This window comes from Strongylocentrotus purpuratus, unplaced genomic scaffold (genome assembly GCF_000002235.5).
Source record: "Strongylocentrotus purpuratus isolate Spur 01 unplaced genomic scaffold, Spur_5.0 spur5_scaffold_19, whole genome shotgun sequence".
In the NCBI taxonomy this organism is placed as follows: Eukaryota; Metazoa; Echinodermata; class Echinoidea; order Camarodonta; family Strongylocentrotidae; genus Strongylocentrotus; species Strongylocentrotus purpuratus.
This window is the reverse complement of record NW_022145604.1, coordinates 11,052,526-11,075,643: the sequence shown is the minus strand read 5'-3', so window position 1 is coordinate 11,075,643 and position 23,118 is coordinate 11,052,526. Positions and strand designations below refer to the sequence as shown.

General features: G+C 38.2%; 1 protein-coding gene across 1 annotated transcript; it reads right to left on the bottom strand.

Annotated features, from left to right (window-relative positions):
- Nucleotides 1-4,211: 4,211 nt before the first annotated feature.
- Nucleotides 4,212-22,611, bottom strand: LOC100891711 (sushi, von Willebrand factor type A, EGF and pentraxin domain-containing protein 1). The gene is made up of 24 exons (XM_011676848.2): nt 22,430-22,611; nt 21,961-22,149; nt 21,354-21,548; nt 20,376-20,576; nt 19,502-19,711; nt 18,316-18,419; nt 17,628-17,793; nt 16,936-17,160; nt 16,551-16,739; nt 15,909-16,106; nt 15,112-15,247; nt 14,383-14,492; nt 13,225-13,422; nt 12,682-12,873; nt 12,046-12,246; nt 11,142-11,384; nt 10,708-10,896; nt 10,036-10,242; nt 9,448-9,696; nt 7,942-8,187; nt 7,416-7,616; nt 6,387-6,920; nt 5,449-5,616; nt 4,212-4,652 (listed from the first exon to the last, which is right to left on the bottom strand). Exons 2-24 carry the CDS (start codon nt 21,974-21,976, stop codon nt 4,480-4,482), a joined length of 4,551 nt encoding a protein of 1,516 aa, XP_011675150.2. The 5' UTR covers nt 21,977-22,149; nt 22,430-22,611; the 3' UTR covers nt 4,212-4,479.
- Nucleotides 22,612-23,118: the final 507 nt, after the last annotated feature.

Here is a 23,118-nt window from a genome sequence, read left to right as displayed (position 1 = left end):
TCTGTTAATGAGACTGAGTGAGTGTGTATGTCAGAAGTATTTCTTTAAATTTAATAAATGACTAACATTTATATCATTACATTGTCACACACAAATACGCTACGGACCAAGGACAACAGATATCGTCTTCAAACTTTCAGGAAACTGTTATGGAATGATATATTACAAATGAGTGAAAAAAAGAGATATGGTCAACAAATATCAGACTTCTGTCCTCATTTATTCACAAATCAAAATAAGCGCTCTCTTTTGTTGGCGTTTTGAGTTATCAAATCACATCACGTGACCTTGCAATATTTATCAAAAGAAAGTTCATATATTACCCTTTTCAATGATACATAGTACAATAATGTAGTACATCAACAAAAATGTCTGCATTTTTTGGAAAATAAAATCTTGAACAAATTAACATTACTGCAAAATAACCTCAGCAGTTGCTAATACCTACTAAAAAAACTGAAAATTTAACGGTCAAAAACGTGTACCAAATGCCACTTTTTACTAGTAAAACTTATGGCAGGTTTATAAATGTTATTTTCTGCACTCACTATTTTACGCAAATTGGCGTTTCAGCCCTATTTCACACATGCAAAAGAGACCCACTGCCCCTTGGATGTCACAGTTTGTCAGAATGTTATGATTATACTAAGATCAAGTTATCTTCACATGTAATAACATGTACAATTCTTTGTACACTGCACAGTTCATTTATACAATAAATTGAACTGTCTTTTTAACATATTTTTTTTATTATATATGTTTATAAAGCGCCAATGGCTATACTCGCGGCTCCTACGAGCGTCTATTGCATTTTTACATGGCATTTTCTCCCACAGTAAGCAACCGTACGCAACCGTAAGCAACCCTACGCCAGGCCTACGCAACCGTAAGCAACCCTACGCCAGGCCTACGCCAAAGGTACGCGGTGCCTACGCACAGGGTACGTAACTATACGCCGATCGTACGCAAGCCTACGCATAACCTTCGCAGGGACTACGCCGAAGCATCAATTTATTCATGAGTACGCAGCTTAACTTCGGCGTAGTCGGTACGCAACACTACGCAACTCTACGCAGATCCGGTGTGAAAGGGGCTTTAGACGAGCTGGAACCTAGCGCATGCGCCATGCGCAAATCATTTGGCAATCTGAAAGCTAAGTTTCGTAAGAGGAACAATGAACCTGGCCGAGGGTAGGTCGTTGTCATTGTTAACTCCGACAATAGAAGATCGGAAGCGAGGTAGGGTATAGATCACTGACCTGTAAAGGTCAGTGGTATAGATTGCTTCAAGATAAACTGACGAACGGCATTGGTGATACTTGTATACTACATGTATATCGGGTTCAGATAACCCTGTTTATTCGGGGGGAGGGGGTCTTGTTGTTTTCCAGTTGTCGTTATTATTTTTGAAGGATTTTTATGGGATCACGTTCCGACGTACTCCTAAATAAAAATTGTTATTAAACATATAACGTAGAACCAGATTTTACCATATCTGAAATAATCATTCAAAGATATAACAATCATGCAAGATAAAGGAATGAACAAGAAGACGTGATGAAGCCAAATGTCACAGATGATTATGAGAAATTAGTGTTTCTCTCTCTTTTCCTCACTCCCTATCTCTCTTTCTTTCTTTCTCTCTCGCTCGCTTTATCAGCGCCAGTTTCCATCTTAATCTCTTGTACTGTTTTCTGTTCCGCTATTAGCTTTTATTCTGAAAGTATTCCTTTCGATCCTGAGATAAATTATATATTAATATTATACCACAACCTCGATATGGAGAAGATAAACACGGAACGAGCGCCTGATGATATCGAAATGAGAAGAATATTACTGTACAATAATTATAAAAATTAAATCTTTTGAATGTAAATCATGATTAAAAATAACAACAAAGAGGAAACCAGAGCGGGTGGAGGGATGACGAAGAGACAAATAGCATAATAATAGTTAACAATACGTCCAACTTTCTTTCTTTCTCTCTGTCGCTCGTTTTCTCAAAGTCATTTTCCATCTTCATCTCTCATAGTGTTTTCTGTTCCGTAATTTGTAATGAGATCGCATTTCGACGTACTCCTAAATAAAAATATCTGATCATAATTATCATACGTAGAACAAGATTTCACCCTTTCTGAAATATTCATTCAAATACATAACAATCATGGAAAGATAAGGAATAACTGTAAACACGTGATTTAGTAACAATGTCACATACGAAAAGATGACATGAGAAATTATTGTTTCTCTCTCTGTATGTCTCTCTCCCTCGCTCTCTTTCTCCCTCTATCGCTCTCTCTCTTTCTATCCCTCTTTCTTTATCTTCATCTCTCTCTCTGACCCTCACCTTTACTCTCTCCCTTCTTGATTCTATCTCTTCCTTCTTGATTCTCTCTCTCCGTCTCTCAATATGACTATCCGTTAATCTATCTGCCTTTATACCACCTAATAATGTCGAGCTATTCCAGGTTAAAAAGTAAAATAATATTTGTTAAATATATTATGTTCCTTATTTTGTATGCAGTTATTATTTTGTGTAATGTTTTGTTTACCATGTCCATTATAATCTCATGTTTTTATATCACAATCTAAATTTAAATCGTGCAATTCAGCCTGTGGGTTGCAATGTGATTTTTTTATAAATAGACTAAAATATACGGAAATTTGAAACTATTATCATTTTATTCATATAACAGATGTTCACAAAACCCATGGAATCGAATATCTGGTCAACAAACAAACTATTCAAACACATCGGACTAAACCAAATGGCTAATTCATGGAAAATGATGGAGAGGGGGCAGACGCAATGAAATTTGAACATCTCTTGTCCATATGGAGAAAAAAAAACGGACGTTTAAATGCTGAGAATTTATTGTATTGAATTACTTAGATTTATAATAAGGCATATGTCCAAAAACTCTTTGAAATACAATATGTGGTCAACAAAGAAATGATTCAGATATTTAAGAAATACCTTCAGGCCACTCAAAAAAAAAATTCGAGTACGAAAAAAAGAAAAGACAAAATGAAATGTGGGCTTAGTGTGTCCATCGAGAAACTGAACTGGACATATTATAACAATTATTTTTAAAAAACACTTTGATCCGTATTTACTACTTCATCTAAACCTGACTCTGAGTCTGTGATAATTTTTCAAATGAAAATTTAGATCTCAGACTAATTTCCTTTGTTAACTCGATTTTAAACAAAAGAAAAAAAGAAGAAGAAAAATTACGTTGACTGATTGATCAAAATAATAAATGGGCATTTCGGGTATATATTCAAGTCTCCTAAATCCTAGCGAACGATAGACCCCTAAAAGCCATCTAATGTATTAAAAATGATGTACCCATCGATATAACTATCAATTGAAGATGAAAATTAAGTTGTTTTTCTAGTTATTTTTGTGTATAGACAACAACTGTTGACAAGATGTTGTTTCAAGATCACGAGTACTACAGTAAAATTCCTTTCAACTTCATTCTGAGATTCATAAGATTTGTGGACGATTTCATGATTGTGGACATGGTGTGCCTGCGCTATCAGATTTATTTTAAACTGTAATCACGGGCATCAATGTAAAGTACAGTTAGACCATATTTTTCTAGATAAATATTTTCATTACTCGACGTCCTCTCCCGACATATGCATATATCCTTCTCATATCTCACATCCACTTCCATACTTTTTGTATTATACATTTGTACTATTCTCGCTCCCTCCCTCCGTGTGTATGTGTATGTCTGTCTCTCTTTCTCTCTCTCTCTCTAGTTTTCTCTCGCTCTTCACCCTTCCCTTTGTATCTGTCATCACTCTTTCTACCTCCCTCATTACCGCATATCACTCCCGGATATCACTCCTCTCTAAAAATTATTTCCACTTTAATAATTAGTATTTCCATATTAGGCATATATCCATATTCCATTTCATAACCTTACAGTTGTAAATTTCTTAATTTTCATTGTCAAGTTATCAAATTAAGAATTCCATTTTTGTTATGTAACCTTCAATAATTATAAAACAGTGGAATTTGCTATGGAGTACTAACATCTTATATTTCTATCATTACATGATGCACTAGATATTTACATTTGAAAACAGCAGTTAGGAAAGCATTATTCGATAAGAAAACAAATATATTCTCAAGATTAGAAATGTTCAAAGATCAATTCTTATCAGGGTGTCATCCCCAGCGACGCCAAGAGATGCTCACACTTCTTGCGAAAGGAATCTTATTCTAAATAAATTCTATACTTTCATTGTATCAAAACATGAAAACAAATCTCTAAAAACAAAAGGATTCATGCAAAAAATGTGTTGGGAAGTATGAAACTTTTACATCTTATTTTAGTTAAAGATGTGAGCATTTCTTTAGATAGAAGTTATTTAATGAAGTGCAATTGACAAAACTCCTCAAATCTAAACGCAATTGTGAACAATAATTCATTACACGATTCTTGGCGCACACGCAGGATCTTTAGAGTTGGTCGATACACTGATCAGGCGAAGATGATCCTGTGTGTAGTGTGATCGAACTACCAGAGCAATCGAAGCAAGATGCCTGTCCTTTCATTGGCTGAAAAGTGTCACGTGGACATTTGACGCAAGGTTGCAATCCAGAGTGTGAAAACTGGCCCTTGTGACACATGTCTAGGGTACAAGAAAAAGAAGGAAAAAAATTGTTTTAACATGCTGGTATGATATTTTATTGAACTAAAGGAGCACTGAATTAAAATATTAACTAATTATTTTACTTTACTCAAATGATGAAGACAGGGAGCAAGCGACGGCGTACAGACAAAATGGATGGAGCTGGTAAAAGCCCTATTGATGCAGTCAACCGATTGGAAGGGGAGAATCTGCACCCTATGGACGATACTTTCTGACGGGATATGGAGCACTCACTATGAACATGAATGACAAAGAAAACGGACAAAATATACAGTTCCTCAGGTAGACAAAGGAACATCCCTTCACTGCTATTATGTAAAAATGTGTAGAACAGGTGTTACATGCATATTCACCTTTTTACATAATAGCAGTGAAGGGATGTTTCTTTGTCTACCCGAGGAACTGTATATTTTGTCCGCTTTCTTTGTCCGTCATGTTCATAGTGACTGTGCCTTCAAAAGTACTACTCTTAAACTCGTCGGCGTATTCGCTTAGGCTGGTCCCTACCAAGATTTTCCTTTTTAAAATATTCTCGACATTCAATGAGACAATTATCATTTTGTACAAGTCATATGATATTGATACTTGATGGAAAAGTTAAATGACCCACTTTTGGGGGGAAATTGTCGGTATCAACATTTCATCAAAAGTAGGTTTGCAAAAGCTTGTCTGGATTTAATGGAAGGAAAACAAAAAGTATCCCGTGCTCCATAATATTGACCTTCGTTCCCTGGTTAAAGGGTCGATAAATGTCATCTGTTGAATATTTCATTACCTTTGCAATCACTTTTACTCCGACTTCCTTTAATCTCTGTTGATTGGCCCTCTGGACACTTTCGGCACGTGACCTGTGCTTGTTGATGTTGATAGTAACCATAGACACAAGGGGTACATTGTCCCCCTGATGTAGCCCTTTCATAGAAATAGCCGGTTGTGCAGGCGACTGCATGGAGAAGGTAACAGAGTTTATTTTTTATTTTGAAAAGAGTTGTCAGTTCAATGTTATCACAACCCAAAATACAAGATCAGCACTGGTGCTGGGGATGTTCTCCAAATCCGTGAAAATAAGAGTGAATTAAAAACAATCACTAACATAGACACAATTATATGAATAATTCATTAATAAATATCTAGTTTTATAAATTCTCATTTATTGAGAAATCATTGACACAATATAATCCATTGCTAATGTAATCGTTTGGAGCTAGTGAGCTGCCATGTGACTGTCTGTCGCATTATGTGAAAGTATAGCAACAATCAAACTATAATTGTGACTAATTTGAGCTAGGTTATTGAGGTATGATTGTTAAAAAGATGACTATTATATGTTTGTAATTATGTTAACTCTATATAAATTTTGGCCTGAATTCATGACAGTGATTAATCCTAACTCATGCTTTGAACCTCAAAAACCCTATAATACACGCTTGCCCTATGAGCAGGCAATTATTGCACTGGTTATTTACGCTTGGTTTAGACCATTGGGGAAAGTCAAACCTCTGTTGTAAATTCGACCCTTTGACAATGGAAATGGAAAGTGTGGTTTCCCTAAATTAACACTTACCCACATCCCCCTAATTCATACCGCGCACACCCTTCCTCAAAAAGAGACAATCATCGTTTGTATTTGCTTTAAGATCAATTCACACAAAGCATGTTTGAAATATCAGGTTATAATTTGTTTCTCTGAAATACAGAACTATTCAAACGTACCACATTTCAACGTCTCGTGGTCAGCGATGTAACCATCCTCGCATTGGATGACAGAGTACCCCGTGGTCAATGACAAGGAGGTCAGGTTGTGAAGGAGTCTGAATTGCTCTTTGATCTCTCGTGCCATAGACAACAACTTCCCCTCCAGTGCAAGACCCGAGTTATCTAGTATGTTCCGTATCGCAATATCCAGATAGACAGTGGTGGTGCCACCCTTATCCATGTCGTTGTTCTGGAACTTCTGTCGCATTGAGTCCAAATCCTTGTCGATCTCCTGATTGGCATTTCGCTTTCTCCGTCTCTGTATTTCCGAGCTGCGCTTTACCATACCGCGAGCAACGGCGCCTCCGCACCACACGGCCACGTTTTCGACCAGGCATTCGTTCTCCTTATCGCAAGCCTCCCTGAACATCGACCCGCGAAGGATGGTGATGAAGGCCTCTGCGATGTCCTCCGTGGTCACTGGACTTTCGCAAGTTCCTGTGTAGTACTGCAGGGCAGACGGGAGATTACTACGACGAGGGTCACGGGTCTCTAATGGAAGAAAAAGGAAAATGGTACATGTATGCTATCAATATCTTTTTTTCGTTACACTTTAATTTTTCTAATTATTATTTTCATTATTGCTACTGATAAAAAAAATGAGATTGTTAATTAACAGCTGGAACTAGGGGAATTTAGAGTTGAATATAATGATGCACGCAATTATCATTATACAAATTTGAGGCTCTTTGCAAAACCATAACTTGCCCTGATTAGACTCAGGCTCTATCAATTACTATAGGTCTTGCCTTCGGGTCGGATGCACACAGCAAAGACGACGGGTACGCGCAGGAAGGGAGGCTGGGCAGTCTAATTCACTTTTGTTTGCGATTTACCGTGCAAAATAAGTTGTTAGATATGACAATAGAATTGAGAGTCGTGAGATAGCTTCTCATTTAATGGGATGCTCTCTAACAAATATACCTAATTTTTATTTTAAAAAAAACAATATTTTTGACATCACCATCTAACATAACGATCACTCACGGGAACAGTCAGCAACGTATGCATGTGGAGTCCACAAACCAGAAGTACCGCAGACATAAAGCGTTGTAGGTTGGTGTAAAGAACTCGAACGTGGTATATCGAAGGACTCGTCGCACGACACACTACAATAGCGGCTGAACAGCCAAGTATCACACGACAAAGCCCCATGCTGGGGAGGGTGAAGTTCCGTGCATGGGAATGCTTGTTAAAAGAAAAGAGAAGTAAAAAAAAAAAAAGTTTTATCAAGTCCCTCCTTATTTAAACAAATATTAAACATTGCTGAATTAAGTAAGTTTAGTTCCTTTGGTTCATCTCTCGCTATTGCTTATTATTTTTGTATCAGTTACTCAAGAAGACTATGTCACTAAAAAAAATTCAATAAAAGTAAATAAATAAAGTAAAACAACATTATTGTGATTTAAAGTGTAATGAAAGCATGGCATCTCCTACATATTATTTCAGTTGTGTATAGCTGGCACCTGAAATAATGCAGAAGGACTTATATTTTTACAGCATCAGTACTTACGTACGATAATGATTATGAACTTGCACTCCTTCTGAAATGCATTATTCAAGTTTGTAGCTTTGTAGACAATTTCATTTTCTCCCCAGGGCAACGTCACCTGATTGGTGTCGTAGTTACACGTGATCAATACGTCATCCCCGGGAATATCCTGAACTATGGGCTCGTCCCACGTGACCAATGTCATCTGCTGGCTAGTTGTTATGTTCTGATCAGGAGGACAGTACACAAAGGTAGGTTCTACCAAATCTGAAGAAAACAACAAGGATCAAGAAAATTATATATGAAGTATTAAGACTTTTAAATGATATAACAAAAAATACAAGGGTTTGGTCGCAGTGTATGGTGTTTAATTATGTATTCTGTATTTTCTGACGTTTAATTCAGTGAAGCTACACGTACGCAACAAGCCCAGCTTTTAGATAATAGACTCACTTTTCATTTATGTATTTGATAGTTTACAGAACACTCTTTCATGTCATTATAACATTATACTATGATTCACAATTAATTTTGCTTGGAACATGAACAGAAGCAACCAATCAAACGAAGGTACTAGCATCTAGCGTTTTACGTTGATGACCCTGTCATGCGTTCTGACGTCACACTCACAACACCTCAACTTTGCCAGTGTTAAGTAACAAATCTGTCGGAAAAGGGTAGTCGAAATATGGAGGTCGCATTTCCATTTATAAAGTCGATGTTGTTCATGTTGAAATGTTACGTTGGCTACAGTGTGTCGATGTTACATTCGCTTGCTACAAATGCTAAATCTGTCTCGCAGAAAACTAGGATGTTGATGTCACACTTGCAATATTTTACTAGCTGTTCAACATTTTTTTAAAATCTATTACAATCTATTCAATCGTTTTATATCTGTCTTTGAGGACGGGTTATAACCTTTACTCGTGCCCTTTGGACAACGGAAAATTCACGGTGATTTTATTAATACTTATAATCCGCTATAACTTTATTAATTTCTAACTGACGATTATATCTTCTGTTAAAGGAATATTGTGAGTCACAAATCACCTTTATTTCGACTCTTAAGCCCTATCCGTTCATTACTGCGACACAATGGGAAGAATAATAGCACGAATGAAGAGAATCATGGAATATAAAACATCAAATCATTTTTTTAATTGACAAAATGACTAAAAACAGTGAATTTTGTGAGACAGTATAGAAATATGATGCTCCGTGATACTGTCTAGCAGAGACGGATACATGCACTATTCAAGAGGGCACCATCATCATGATCGTCATCACCGTCTTTACCACCGGGAATACTCTCGACAACCCGACTTTAATTCTACATTAAGGGCAAATGACGAGCTTGTTCATATCACAAAAGTTTGGGAAAAATCAGCTCGAGGATAATTACAATACCCTATTGTATTTGTCATGGAAGTGGTGTTCGGATTGCGAAAGGCATCAACATATTAATTCTTTGTTAAATTGCCTAAGGTTGATTTTTGAAAAAAATCGTTGCGATCTTGCTTGTGATACCTTTAATGTCGACGTCAAAGACACATGTAGCTTTATTCCCAGAGTCATCGACAAAGGTGTATCTGCATGCAGTATTGGAGGTGAAATTATAAGGGGATTCTAAATCAGCCGGGTCGGTCACGATTTCGAGATGAGGGTCGACCGTGTCGTGGGCTGTCGGAAGGTCAAAGGTGACTTCAACGCCCCAGTATTGAGTGCGAACCGTGTTGACGACACCAGGACAGAATGTGATCACTGGAGGTGTTTTATCTGCAAGACAAAAATCGGTTTAAATGCCTGTTGTACATATTATTCATCGATAATGTATTTTGGAGAAAATAATAGCAACATGTTACCTGATTTTTTTACAGATAGGGAACACAATTTCACAGGTTCTTTTTTTTTCCCTCCATTTTAACATCCCTGCCATACTGATAATCTATTGTTTTATTTATTTATTTGATTTATTCATTCGTTCGTGCGTTCGTTAGTTAGGTGTATTTATGTATGAATGCATTTATTTATCTATGTGGTTCTTTCTCTATTCTTTTGAGGCTGAATTCAATTGCTACAAAGTACTATATAGGAAGATAATTCTTCAGTCTTCACCTTTACACGTCATCGCTCCTGCATCTATCTGTCGATCCCACTGACCGTCTATGAGGCATGTCACAGTCGTGTCATTGCCGACCAAGCTCAGACCACCAGTACAGTAACACGTACAGACAGTACCAACCGCTACCCTGGCATCCAGAGAACAAGAGTCTGGATACACAGCCAGCATGGACGGTAATGCGACGGGAGGGCACCAGTTAGCTGTAGAATTTCCAAAGATAAATTAGTCATTGTCGATTTCGTGTAGTTATGTGACTTAACTACTTTACCATGATGCAATATTAAGATAAGTACAGAACTGCAATGAGCAGGTAAAAATTGTCTCAATGATGAACCTATACACAAGCATTTCCCATCTGATCACATAATATATAGCTCAATAATTTTGTCATACTTTTAATGGATGCTGAGGAGTTGGTGAAATTGTGTCCTCCAATGCTGTAATACTTCTGGAATTCCCACGTGAAATAGTGTGTATTACCTTACCTTGCAATCGTTTGGACATAAACTAATCCAAACCATGCAAAAGTGTAGCAAAAATCAATAATGACTTTGGGAGTGGGTATATATAATAAGAGTGACCTCTCCCAGTTCAAAAGGTTTATTTCATATTGGTTATTGTACCATTATGCTGACCAAACTGGTCAACAAATTCGAGGTACGAACCTTGGCAGTGCGGTTCCATGTCCCACATCCAATACATATCGGTGCCGTTAAATTCACAAGATGCCGAACTTGAACCGTTCAAGTGATAACCGAGGATACAGGTCACGTGACATGAAGAACCATAGACGGTGTCACATGATCCGTTCAGGGCGCCAAAAGCAGGTTGAACCAACGGTTTGCATTGTCGAACTACGGAGTAAGCAAGAAATCGAGTCCATCAAGTCGATGTACAGCCATTCAATAGTAGGGCCGACAATTTTTCATTTTCTTGTCCCCGAATATTCTTTCGATATAGGTCTACCTAAACATAATTAGATACCGACATATATAGGTGCACCATGGTCAGCGAGCATTTTTAATGTAACTAATTTTTCTTATCAATCAATCTTAATAATTTGGTCATAGATGATAAAGCGATACTTTGTTGTCCTAACCTTCTACGGTAACGATGAATGAACAATCTTCGGTGTAACCACTTCGATCAGCGGCTATACATGTCACCGGATGTTGACCCAAGGGCATACTGACATTCGAAGGATGGTCACATGATACTGTTGGACCAATAGCATCATTGTCTGTAGCAGCTACTGTCCACGAGACGAAGGCAGAAGTAGAACTGCGGCCAGGGTGCCTAACAAAGTCGTTCGGACACTGTGTGAAGACTGGTGGTTCTACATCTGAATCATAAAAAAGGATATTACTGGTTATACTACAGAAGGGTCGTTTATAACCATTGTAGTCTTAACGAATTGTAATATCTTTGAGGTAAGATCATTAATGGACAACATATGATTGACTTGCCCATTCCGGAAGACAACTTGGGGCTCGTGCTCTGGCAACAATCGCTCCAAGTTCATGACACTAGACCCTACACTGGCTAAATGCCTAACTAAACTAATCCTAATCCTCGACCGAACATAATACCTAGGGGTCAAGGAACTTTTTTTTTAAAATAAGAACCATTATTCATAAGGACCACTATCCATAACGCGTGACAAAATAAAACATCGATCCTTAATGAAAAGCGGCCCCTATAAATAGCGAGGAAACCATAGACAATTTACCTCGCTATTCATAAGGACCGCCATTAATAAGGAACCATATTCATCTAGACCGCTATCCATAACGCCTGACTAAATGAATAGCGATCGTTTATAAATAGCGGTCCTTATAAATAGCGAGCAGGCCCCATACCTAGACCAACCGTTGACCCAAAACCAACCTAAAACCAGGTCGAAGCGCTAGCTATAACCCTATATATTTTACAAAATAAACCCTAGGACAAATATCGCATGCTCATGACTATGTCTGATCATCAATTTGGTGAATGGAGGTTACCTTTGCATGATGTAGAGAGGATGTTCTTGTTCCACCTTTCATTACCCGAGCATGTTACACTTGATGAGCTCTGGGGATATACCTCAAAGCCTGATCTTGAGCATTGAAGGGTACAGGTATCACCGTATCTAGGATCCGTGGTACAAGAGCTAGGGGTAATGGTCATCCCTGATGGAGCACTTAGGGGTGAACAAGGGGTTCCTGGTATAGTTACAAAAGAAGGCTTAATAATGAATTCTAAATAAGGATATATTCTGATGCATCTTCGTTATCAAAGCTGACGTATAAAACTACCAATTCAACCATTACATATAACTACCTGTTTATTATTCAATACAAGTGATTCATCCATGCATCGTTTCACTAAAAACTAGTTAAACAAATGAACTGAAAGTTAGTATTGTAGTTTGTTTTGCATATGAAACAAGTATGCCTATGTTAAATCGTATATGTATTCTTAATTTTACTTTTGAAATGACTTAGGTTTCCTTCGTGAAAAGGTGGAGCAAAGAGGTAAAGGCCACATACATACTTCTCGTAACTTATCGATTCGTAGCTTATTTCCTACCCCTTTCTCTACTGTCCATCAGCTCAATTCGGCATTAAAGCAACAACAAAAACATGCCAAGTCCTTACGTTCACACGTAAAATTAGTACTGCTCCACTTTCCATTCTCGTCACATCTGGAGCGACTGTCCCCTATACCCCGGAATCCGTACGGGCATGTGAAGGTGCAAACTGTGTCATAGTCTTCTGTAAGCGGTGGGTTCTTGTCACAGCCGGCCTTAGCGGCAGGAGGTTGCAATCGGACAGCAACACAAGTTCGAACTATATTCGTATAAAGGAATTCAATTTAATGTAACGTTTAATTCCTTTCAGCATTTTGGCCTTCTCATTTTAACTACAAACTAAGTTTTAGAATAATGTGGTGCTTAACATGATTCATGCTGATTCTTATCCTCTTTTGTTCGTGTAAATAATCGTGCATGTTACTTTAAAACATGCAGTAAGGCAAAAAAAAGATAGAACTTTTTTTTCTCTAACAAAATCATGTCAAGTTATCATTGAATTTGTTTTATTCTTTACAGAAAATAATACCAGGTTTAACACATAAATCAACCACGTTATCCAGGCATAACATTATAATGTTGTGATGAAAAATCAAAGTAAAAACATTACTTTGACAAGTCGGTGAATGTTCGTTCCAAGTTGCGTTTGGTCCCATTCCTCCTTGCGTCAAATCACAGGTCAGTGTTTCACTTCCGATGAGGTCATAACCAATGTTACATCCAAAGGAACACGCGCTACCATAGAATAATTTGGAGCAATTTGTTACGAAGCCCTCTACTGGAGCCTTGGGCGTTGGACATCTGTAGACTGAAAAAGGAAAAAAGAGAGAAAGAGAATGAGGCTACGTAATGTATGATAACCTGATATTTTTATGCATTAGTTCTAACTAATAATTCCGTTCAACCATACCATGAAAAAATTACTCTTATTTGTATTTTGATCCGTAAAATTACTTGTTGACATGTTTAGGCCTAGGGTATATATATATATATATATGAGGATAAAAGAACTGACAATTTGCAACCAAAAAAAAGTTATGAAAATTATTGTTATTTTTTTTTTAGTAGTAATTTTTAAGTAACGATTATAAAACATAATTGCTTAACCTTTTAAGAAACCAACTATATTACGATTTAGGTTGGTTATTGTAGTATTTCGATCCACTTAGCAAAATAATCGATGACTTATCATATAATTTAACCTCCAAATCGTAAATTTCTTTATATCCAGTTACCATATAATTTCATAATGATTTCAACCATGTTCTTTATCTCCTTAAGTCAATTTTTACAAGTCACGCTTTTAACCATTCGTTTTAGCATGTTCGAAATATATTACACGTAAGTATTTATCTATGTCTGTATCAGTTTTTCCAATATTATGTACTATAATTACATGTTAGATACCCTGAGGAACTTAAACTTTCATTTGTAAACCTCGGTCCTGTGTTATTTATGGTCATTCTTTGTTTTAATGTTGAATACGTTTAACGTTTAATGTTTATAACAAAGATTACTTAATAAAGATATGTATACATATGTTCGGAATATATCAGAGGTGATAGACATGATCTCACATTTTAATACGAGCTACACTAGGGCTATTGAAATTGCCTAGAATGGTTAACATAGAAATCTTTGTAATCGTGTCAAACAAAAAATGAAGAATTCAGGGAATTACCATCATAACATTTCCTTTAAGCCCCGATTATTATATCTATCAGTTTTGCGAACTGTATGATAATGTACCGTTTCATTATCTTTTTACCTGTAACTGTCACGATGACGTCACATCTTGCTTCATTTCCTGAGGCATCCGAAGCAAGATAAGGAACGGTCGTTACACCCTCGTGAAAAATCGTATCTTTTGGTCCAATTCTGAATTCAAAGTTTATCCAAGAAAATCGTGAATATATAGATATATATATACCATAAATTAGATAGATACCAGTGTTAACACAAATTAGACTAGACTTCTGGGTCCTCCCGAGTTATTTTAATATTGAAACGATATGAATATCATGTTTACCCACGGTATAATGATGATACCATTGATATAAAACAGATAAATAATTACCATCCCTTTTGTGAAATCGTCTTTCGTTAATAATTTGTTCTAAAATTATTTTTACGTGTAGCTGATGCTTTTGCAGTACAACACGATTGTGCTGTATGCCGGTGTGTAAATGATGTCGTTTATATTACAAAACTTCCACACTGTTTTCTTAAAACCTTATAAATTAATTCAAATTCCACATGATGATCCCAGGATGGATTCCAAACAGAAAGAGATTCTTTTACTTTATGTTTTTTTTTTTCCCCATAAATTCTTGTCCATGGTGTGTGATTTTAAATGTCCAATACTTGCTCAGCGAGGGGATAGTGGAAGACGCGATATTCATCAAAACCGATTTTCTTTCCCTTCTTTTTTCATAATGGAACCCCCTAATTATCCTCCCATATAGTAACCCTCTCATTTGCCCCACTCAGCACCAACCTTGAGACGTTCACATTGCCAGAGTTATCCCGAGCTTCTGGCTGCACCAGGGTCACATTGGCATACGTCGTACCTCGCTGAGCATCCACCCTTACATGTACAGGACAGGGGGCACTAAAGATTGGATTTTGAATATCTGTGACCAACACAATGAAAATGGATTAATAATTTATATGCGCAAGTATTTTGGATTATTATTTTTTACATGAGAAAGGTATATTACCGGTGAACTTATAGTCGCTGACCTTTGACATATAACATCATAATTGCGTCAAATATTACTACTCGTATCCTACTTGGAAGAAATATGAGGAACCTGAAATTGAACACGATTCAACCTCATATAACAGGTTTGTGAGTATTGGAATCCTTATTCGTGCATAATTATGGGTCTTATGATTCTAGAAAATGTATTTATACAGTTTTCTAACCTCAACTAAGTTTCAGGGAAGTCAAGCTTCATATCATTGTTGGTGTCCCCCCCCCCCCCCTCCCCCCCCCCCCCCCTCCGCAGATTGCTTGTACACGTATATACACCCACACATGCAAGTATTGATCTTGTGAATTGACCGATGGCCACACTCCCTTCTCCATTCCAAGAAACCCGAAAATCAGCGAACGCCTTTGACTAACAATGATATATTTCTTTTTAAATGCTTTTCATTTCATTTCATTAATTTGTTATCCTTTATTAATTACATATATTGTTAGATAAGCTTAAATATCAACACTGAATATCATCAAAATATAAAAGTGTTAATGGCTGTCAAATATGTTTTGAACAAGATTGTTGTCACCTTCGCAGTAGGGTTGTCGTAGGTCGTTCCAACTGCCGTCAGGGTTACACCTGATGTTGCTCGGTCCATGTAAGAGGAAACCGCTACCACAGGAGTACTCGCACTCGGTATCGAACTTCATATCCGTGCTGTTAGAGCATTCAGGGGGTATCACGCGACCAAATTCCAATGAGAGTTGAGCAGGACACGTGATCACAACTATCAGCGGTAAGAAGATGGAAGGACCTTTGTGCTAAAAGTGTCGGTTGGGTGATGGCAGCAATAATATCTCATACATAATAGTAAAATGCTAAGGAACTTTAAGTTTTGGTTGTCATACATTGTAATTTTTTTTTTTAGAGATACCAATCGGTTTCAACTATTTAACCTGAAAAGAGGCGTGAACACGGTGGAGTCCCATTTAAAATTTAGACAGGGGTATAGAACGAGGAAACTGGTGTAAAATAAATATGAAGTAAAGAAACGAAAAGAAATAAATAGAGGACCGTTCATGAAAACACAATTTTTGAAAACAAAATTGTATAAAAAATATATATATATAAATAATAGAGAAATAAAGGGGGGGGTTCCGATTGAGATATCTACATAAAATACCTAATTAGAAAACAAAAAAATACTTATCGACAATAATCCTGCCCTTACCGCTGCAGTTAAAGTCACTACCGCCCCATGTTGATTCTGCCTGGCAGCTGCGGTTAACATGATCTACATCGATTAGAGTGGTATATCCTCGGTCACACTCGAACTCGCAGTTTGTACCGTATCCAACTGCTGTGGTGAGGCAGTCAGGGCTATGAACATTCATCACAGCGGGGAGAGTGCAGTTTTGGACTGGAATTCGAGATTCAAGGAATTATGAAATCAAATCAATCAAGGGCCATGATTACTTTGCATTTACGGTCAATCGATACGATAATGTAACCAATGGTTTGCTTAAATGTAATGATAGTTTTGTCTTCATTTTAAATAATGGACAGTTTTGTTATCACTTGTAATCATTTTGAAATATATTCCCTTAACTATTTACTTAGACAAGTTGGTTGATCAGCGTCCCAATATCCAACCAGATCAATTGAATTGTTGCGGAGACAGTTCCTGGAAAAGTTGCCATTCCCTGCGAAAAGCTGGTATCCGACGTCGCATCCATACACGCAGGATGATCCATAGACAGCGCCCCCTACGCAGTCTCCTCCTCCAGAACCTAGGTGAATACTGCCATGCTCAGGAACGGGTAGACCGGGGCATCTAATCACTTTTAGAAAGAACAGAACATCGTCCATGGTCATGTTTTCCGATTCTAAAATATATTTACGTAATGTTAATTTTTATTTTTTTAAACAAATGTGTTCATCAAACTTCTTTTGAAATCCTGTATGGCACACTGTCATATGGTCCATGTAGTCAGTACAGGTTAGCCTATAAACTATCTCGGATCATTTCTTCTGGCCCATTTAAATAAAATCAACCCAGCCCCGGATGATTTTATTTGCAAGCTTAGTTCCCATGAAGCATGAACAAGAATCAGATTGGAAAGCTGGTAGAGGAATAAATAAGTGTTAGAAATTTGTTTGCACTGATAAACTTAATGTTAAAGGTGTCAAACCATTTTTGAGAATCTTAACAAAATTATTCTTTTCATTTAAGCAACATTTAATTTCTATTGCTGTTAGTCCTTTCTTCATTGTTATAACTTGTTGAAGAGAGTTTCAGATAGCTTACCTCGTGTCGTCACAACAAATGAACAAGTCTGCTCATTCCCTGCAGAGTCGAAGACACCATAGGTGATCTGGTGGGCGCCCTCTACGAGGCTTGTGGGAGAGGTGGTCACTGGAACTGAACCTATACTCACTAGATTGGATTCAATCTCCAAATCACCATCAGTCGCCTATCGACAAATAATACAACATTAATGATATGGCACACTTAATTTAGGTCACATTAAACGAATGGACTTGATTATTAGTCAGCGACTTAATCTCTACATGGTCAGCGTTCGCGAAACAGACCGAAGTTCTCCTCACGCTACGGTTTCGCGTATGTTGGACGCACGTGATTGCTGCGGTCGCGACGTCCGTAGTCGTATTATACCCGATTGGTACCGAGTCAGGCAACGGGAAAGACATGTAGTCTTGTCAGTCTATACTCTCTTTAACATACAAGAACTAATATCCTCCATATGTCAAAAGTATACCGGTACAGGACGAAATATTTCCCTTAAAGCCCATCTGTACTAGTTTACTGGGGGATTAGAAGACCCTGCAAGGTCACTGACAGGTGGTTATCTCATCAAATCAGCTCTCACCAAACATAAGAAAAAGAGGATCATGGGGGACCAATGGTCACCGATTAGGCATTGTGTGCAATATAGAGGGCACAATGAGGCTTTAAATAGTGGTTATGTATTTACCATGAGTGGTTCCCATTCATCCCATGGCACGTTTCCGTAGACCGTCCCTTCCTCAGCAACTATGTCCCGATCTAATGGGCATGCCAGCACTGGTGGTGTTATGTCTGTCGGCAGAAAGAGTCAAATGTACTTTTTGTGAAAGATATCAAATAGGATTGGGCAACTGATCAATAAGCTAGGAAAGAAGTAGCGGATGTAGAGAAGGTAGGAATGTGAATATGATAGTACTATCCTATTTTCTTGTTAGGTTATATTTTGTAAAGGGGGACGTTATCACTGGCCTACGTACATAAACTTCACATTGCATTGATAAACCTATGCTCCGCACTTTGATCTGGAATTTACTGTACGTTGCTAAAGAAATCCAGTTACATTGGTTATTAGAGAAATGTTCATTATTCCATGTTGCCAATAGCTTCTATTATGCAAATTCAAAGAAAAACCAGAAGGGAAGGAGGGCAAAGGGTGACCGAAACGTTGAATCGGGGACATGTCTACGATATACTGGTCCCTGGTTGAACACTGCTTAATTCTACGTCCCTTTGGAAGAAATTATGTTTGATTTTAGCGTACCCGGACACCTACCCCTGGACATCCAACCCGGATAATGACCCCATTCAATTACCCCTAGGACAACTACCCCCTAGGGCAAACATCTTCTAGGACGACTACCCCCGGGACAACTACCCCCTAGGATAGTTGTCCGGGGGTAGGTGTCCTAGAGGATGGTTGTCTTAGGGGTAGTTGTCCGGGGGTAGTTGGCCGGGGATAGTTGGCCGGGGGTAGTTGTCCTAGGGGGTAACTGTCCTAGGGGGTAGTTTACTGGGGATGGTTAACTAGGGGTTGATGTCCAGGGGAAGTGCGCCGTTAGCTGTACAATTTCCACGGCAAACGCTTCGGCGGCATCTGCTCCACGGTCAAAATCCTTCACTAATCAAATTCGTACATTCAACCCTGTGCCAAACACTATAACCTTACACTTGATTATCCCAAATCCTAACCCTGCACCTTGGACTTATATCTAATCCCAATTGCAACTGTGAACTTAAAGCGTGTCTTTGACGAAGTGAAGCCAAGAGCGACTGTCGCCGCGGCACGCCAGAGCAATTATCGGCTCACTGCAGCCTATTTTCCTTATGGATCCTCTATGTCCATCAAGGTAAGATAAAGATACGAAGAACGTTACCCTCACAAATTGTATCAGCACCATCCCACGTTCCTGACGCAGTACACATCCTTGACGCAGAACCTGACGTCCAAGTGAAGCCATTGTTGCAGTGCATGCTGCAGACTGTGCCGTACTTTTGCTCCTTTGTGATATTTTGTGGTACGCCCCCGTATAAACATTCAGATATGCTCCCATTTCTTGGATTATCAAAAGCGGTGCACATCACGACTAAAAAAGACATAAATGAACAATTTGTCAGAAAAAATAGAGGTACGATCTTTTTATATCAATGCCGAAGGTTCAAGAATAGGAGAGAGTAAAGATAAAGGCGACAGAAGCTTTTCGTCAAACACTCACTCAATTTGGAACAAACCCCAAGATTGAACAGTAAGCTAGACAAGACGAAAATATTCAGTATGTATGTATTACTTGCTATTACGCGATTTTTTTAAAACCTACAATGTCTCTAAAGCCCAACATATACGTACAATACATTTTATTTTGTATGATTACGGTCGGAGATCTACTAAGTTTTAAGATTCTAATGATCTTGTATCATTTTTTATAATATCATTTTCCATATAATTAACTTGTATCTTTTATTTGTAAATTATTACTCTAAGAATTAAATTAGTTTAGTAATCATTTTTGCCACAACACGGATATAGCCAATGTTTACTCGACAAAGCGATAGAGTCGTCAAAAGCGGGTAGGTTAACTTAAAAATTCAATTTCCATTTGTTCCATATCCCATTTATTTCCCACTTTGGATGTTGCCATGGTTCACTCAATTATCTTAATTTTCGGCATTTCGGTGTAATAAATCACGATCAAATAAACTCCATATCCTACAATTCGTCGAAATAACTGTAATAGTGTATGTTATACAAACTTGTACAGGTCACTGGTCCGCCATCCCAAACTCCTGATCCCGTGCCATCATCATCACATGTTCGGTACACAGGCGAGTCGGGTAGGTAACCAATGTTACAAAAGAATGAACAAACCGTTCCATACGTTTCAACTGCGTTCGAGCACCCAGTCTTCACGCCATTAGCAGGGACTGGTATGTCGCTGCTCGTACAATTGACAGCTGTTAAAGTTAGATGGTGGACACGATTAGAACCTAGCAGGCTTTAGACATCTTCAATAATAAACAGCAACTATTTGTCTTATATTCTGTCGAACTTTAGGGGTTCTTAAATATTGAGGGATTTTATTTTTCTTCAAGTGAAGTCGAATAGCAGTTTAATTTTAAACCTCGTTCGGGAGCATAGCTTATAGATTTGAGTATTGACAAAGAACGTCAGCAATGAATTCAGATTTAATTCCTCAACCTCGAAATGGAAAATCAGCTAATGAACAAATATACAAGTCAATCTGGCCGAATTGACGTCTTTTCGAAATAGGACTGTAAGGGCAGAGGCTCCAAATCTCAAGTTGCATATTTCTAGTCGCATTGATATATATGTGATGTGATTAGAGTGGTTGTGGTGCCGTTTTCCTCCATGTGTTACCTTGTTTATAACATAGTAAAAATTTAGTTTAATAGGCATAGTTCCCGGCATAGTTCCCTGCTGTAAGCATCTCAGTCCTGTCTTTTAATAGTGGCCACCCAACTGTCTCTGGATAACCACCATCGCGATAATTATATACAGGTAGAAGAATTACCGGATGAGATGATTACCATTTACTTATTAAAGAGGAATGGGAGTTGTTCTAAGATACGCGTCCGACTTGATGGACATTTTTTATCAGGTAATTGCCAGATATTGGAAATTGTCTAATGTGGTAGTCCTTATGGCAGCTCGGTAGATACCATACAACCAGTTCCAACGTTGACAATTGGGAACACGGGACTGTAGCTCACCGTGACAGGTTGGGGCAGATTGGTTCCAGGATCCGTCACTCAGACAGGACAGGACTTGGTCCCCTTCAATGTAGTAACCACGTGAGCAGGTGAACGAACAGTGACTGCCATATGTGACCTCGCTCGTAACCGGGCACGACTGCGTAGAAGTCACCTGTAGACCTGTAGTCAATGTGGGCTTCGTGCAGTTGATGACTGGGAAATATGGTAATGTGAAGGTTTTTTTTACAGTTATATTTTCTTGGCTTTTTGTACTATTTCCAAATAAAAGTTTAAAACAGAGTATTGAATGTTCAGTTACAGAGCGACCAACAACTTTTTAATCACCTTTTTGTTTGGATTTCGTATTCAGATGACACTACGTGATTAATTGGAGTGAAACAATGATTAAACTCTGTTCTATTCTCATATGGTAAAGAAGAATTAAATATATATTACCTCTTAAATACGTTTAATTGTGGGTGTTTAATATGAAGCATTGAATAATCTCAAATTGTTTCTTTTAGTCCCGGCTAACAAAGAGTTTTGAAGATCAAATGGTACAAAACGTTTTACATTACAATGTTTCAAACATCGACCTACACCTAGTTTTAGGATGTAGACATACTAGAGCAAAACGGCATTTGTCCTTCCCAGTATGCCGTTGAACTTCCGGGTTGAGATGAGCATTTGATTTCATCATTGTTGATAACGTATCCCTCGTTGCAGTCGAAACGACAAGTTGAACCATAGTCGGTTGAGCATGTTCCAACAACCTTGCCATTCTGCGGAGCGATGACGTTGTAGCATTTCAGCGCTGAGCAAAGGTAAAACAATTTCAATATTTTTAAGAGATCCCCCGGTTTCTCTGAAAGTTATACTTTCATTATATGAAATATAGACAAGCATTTTTTTCTTCAGATCATAGTTTAATGAATAAATCGTCTGTGGACGAATAATAACATGATTCAGAATTCAACAAGGTGGTACAGTCTAGTTTCGAAACAACTGACAAAACTCTACTTTGACGCCAGCCTTACCCCTCGTCATTCTGTTGCATCGGCAATAAGATAATCTGCTTATTTCTAAATACTTACAGTCACAGGAAGGTACAGGATAACTCCAAGACCCGGAACTTCCGACCGACTGACATTGAGATGTATGTGAACCAGCAACTTCATAACCGGTATGGCAACTGAATGTGCACTTAGACCCGCGAATAGTGCCATCTGGACAACTCGTCAGGACGTCATTGCTGCCGGGGAGGGCGCTGCAATAAATGACTAAACAATTGATGAGAAAAATATTATGAGGAAATATGTACTCCAATATAATGCGAACAGCTTACTCCCGCACCACATACCCCCCCCCCCCCCCCCGCATATCCGGAAATGGGAAAATCGCGTCGACCGAAATTTCGCTGAGTCCACTGGGGGGGGGGGCAATATTTCTTTTCTTTTTTGCCCCCCCCCCCCGAAATTTGAAAATCGTTCCGTCCTTTATTTCGATCAGGGGGTGGGGGAGGGGAGGGGGTTAAGGAGCATTCAAAACAAAATTAATCAGCACACCCCCGCGTACGCTTTTATTCGTATTAAATCTTTATATGAATAGGTATAACCGGTACTTGCCTTCGACCGTTATGGTGTACGTGCAGGTCAAGGCCTTGTTACCAGCCCCATCCACGGCATCGTAAGCTATCGAAGTTATACCTCCTAGAAACGTGCTACCTGAAGCTGGCCCCAAGGTTCTCGTCGAAGTAATGGTCTGACCAGTAGTGTCGGACACA

Excerpts from the sequence above, each read along its gene's own strand:
- LOC100891711 (XM_011676848.2), bottom strand. Across the intron at positions 17,794-18,315 it reads ATGAATGGGAACCACTCATG|GCGACTGATGGTGATTTGGA; the intron begins GTAAATACATAA and ends ATTTGTCGATAG. Across the intron at positions 17,161-17,627 it reads ATTTGTTGTGACGACACGAG|TGATTAGATGCCCCGGTCTA; the intron begins GTAAGCTATCTG and ends TCTTTCTAAAAG.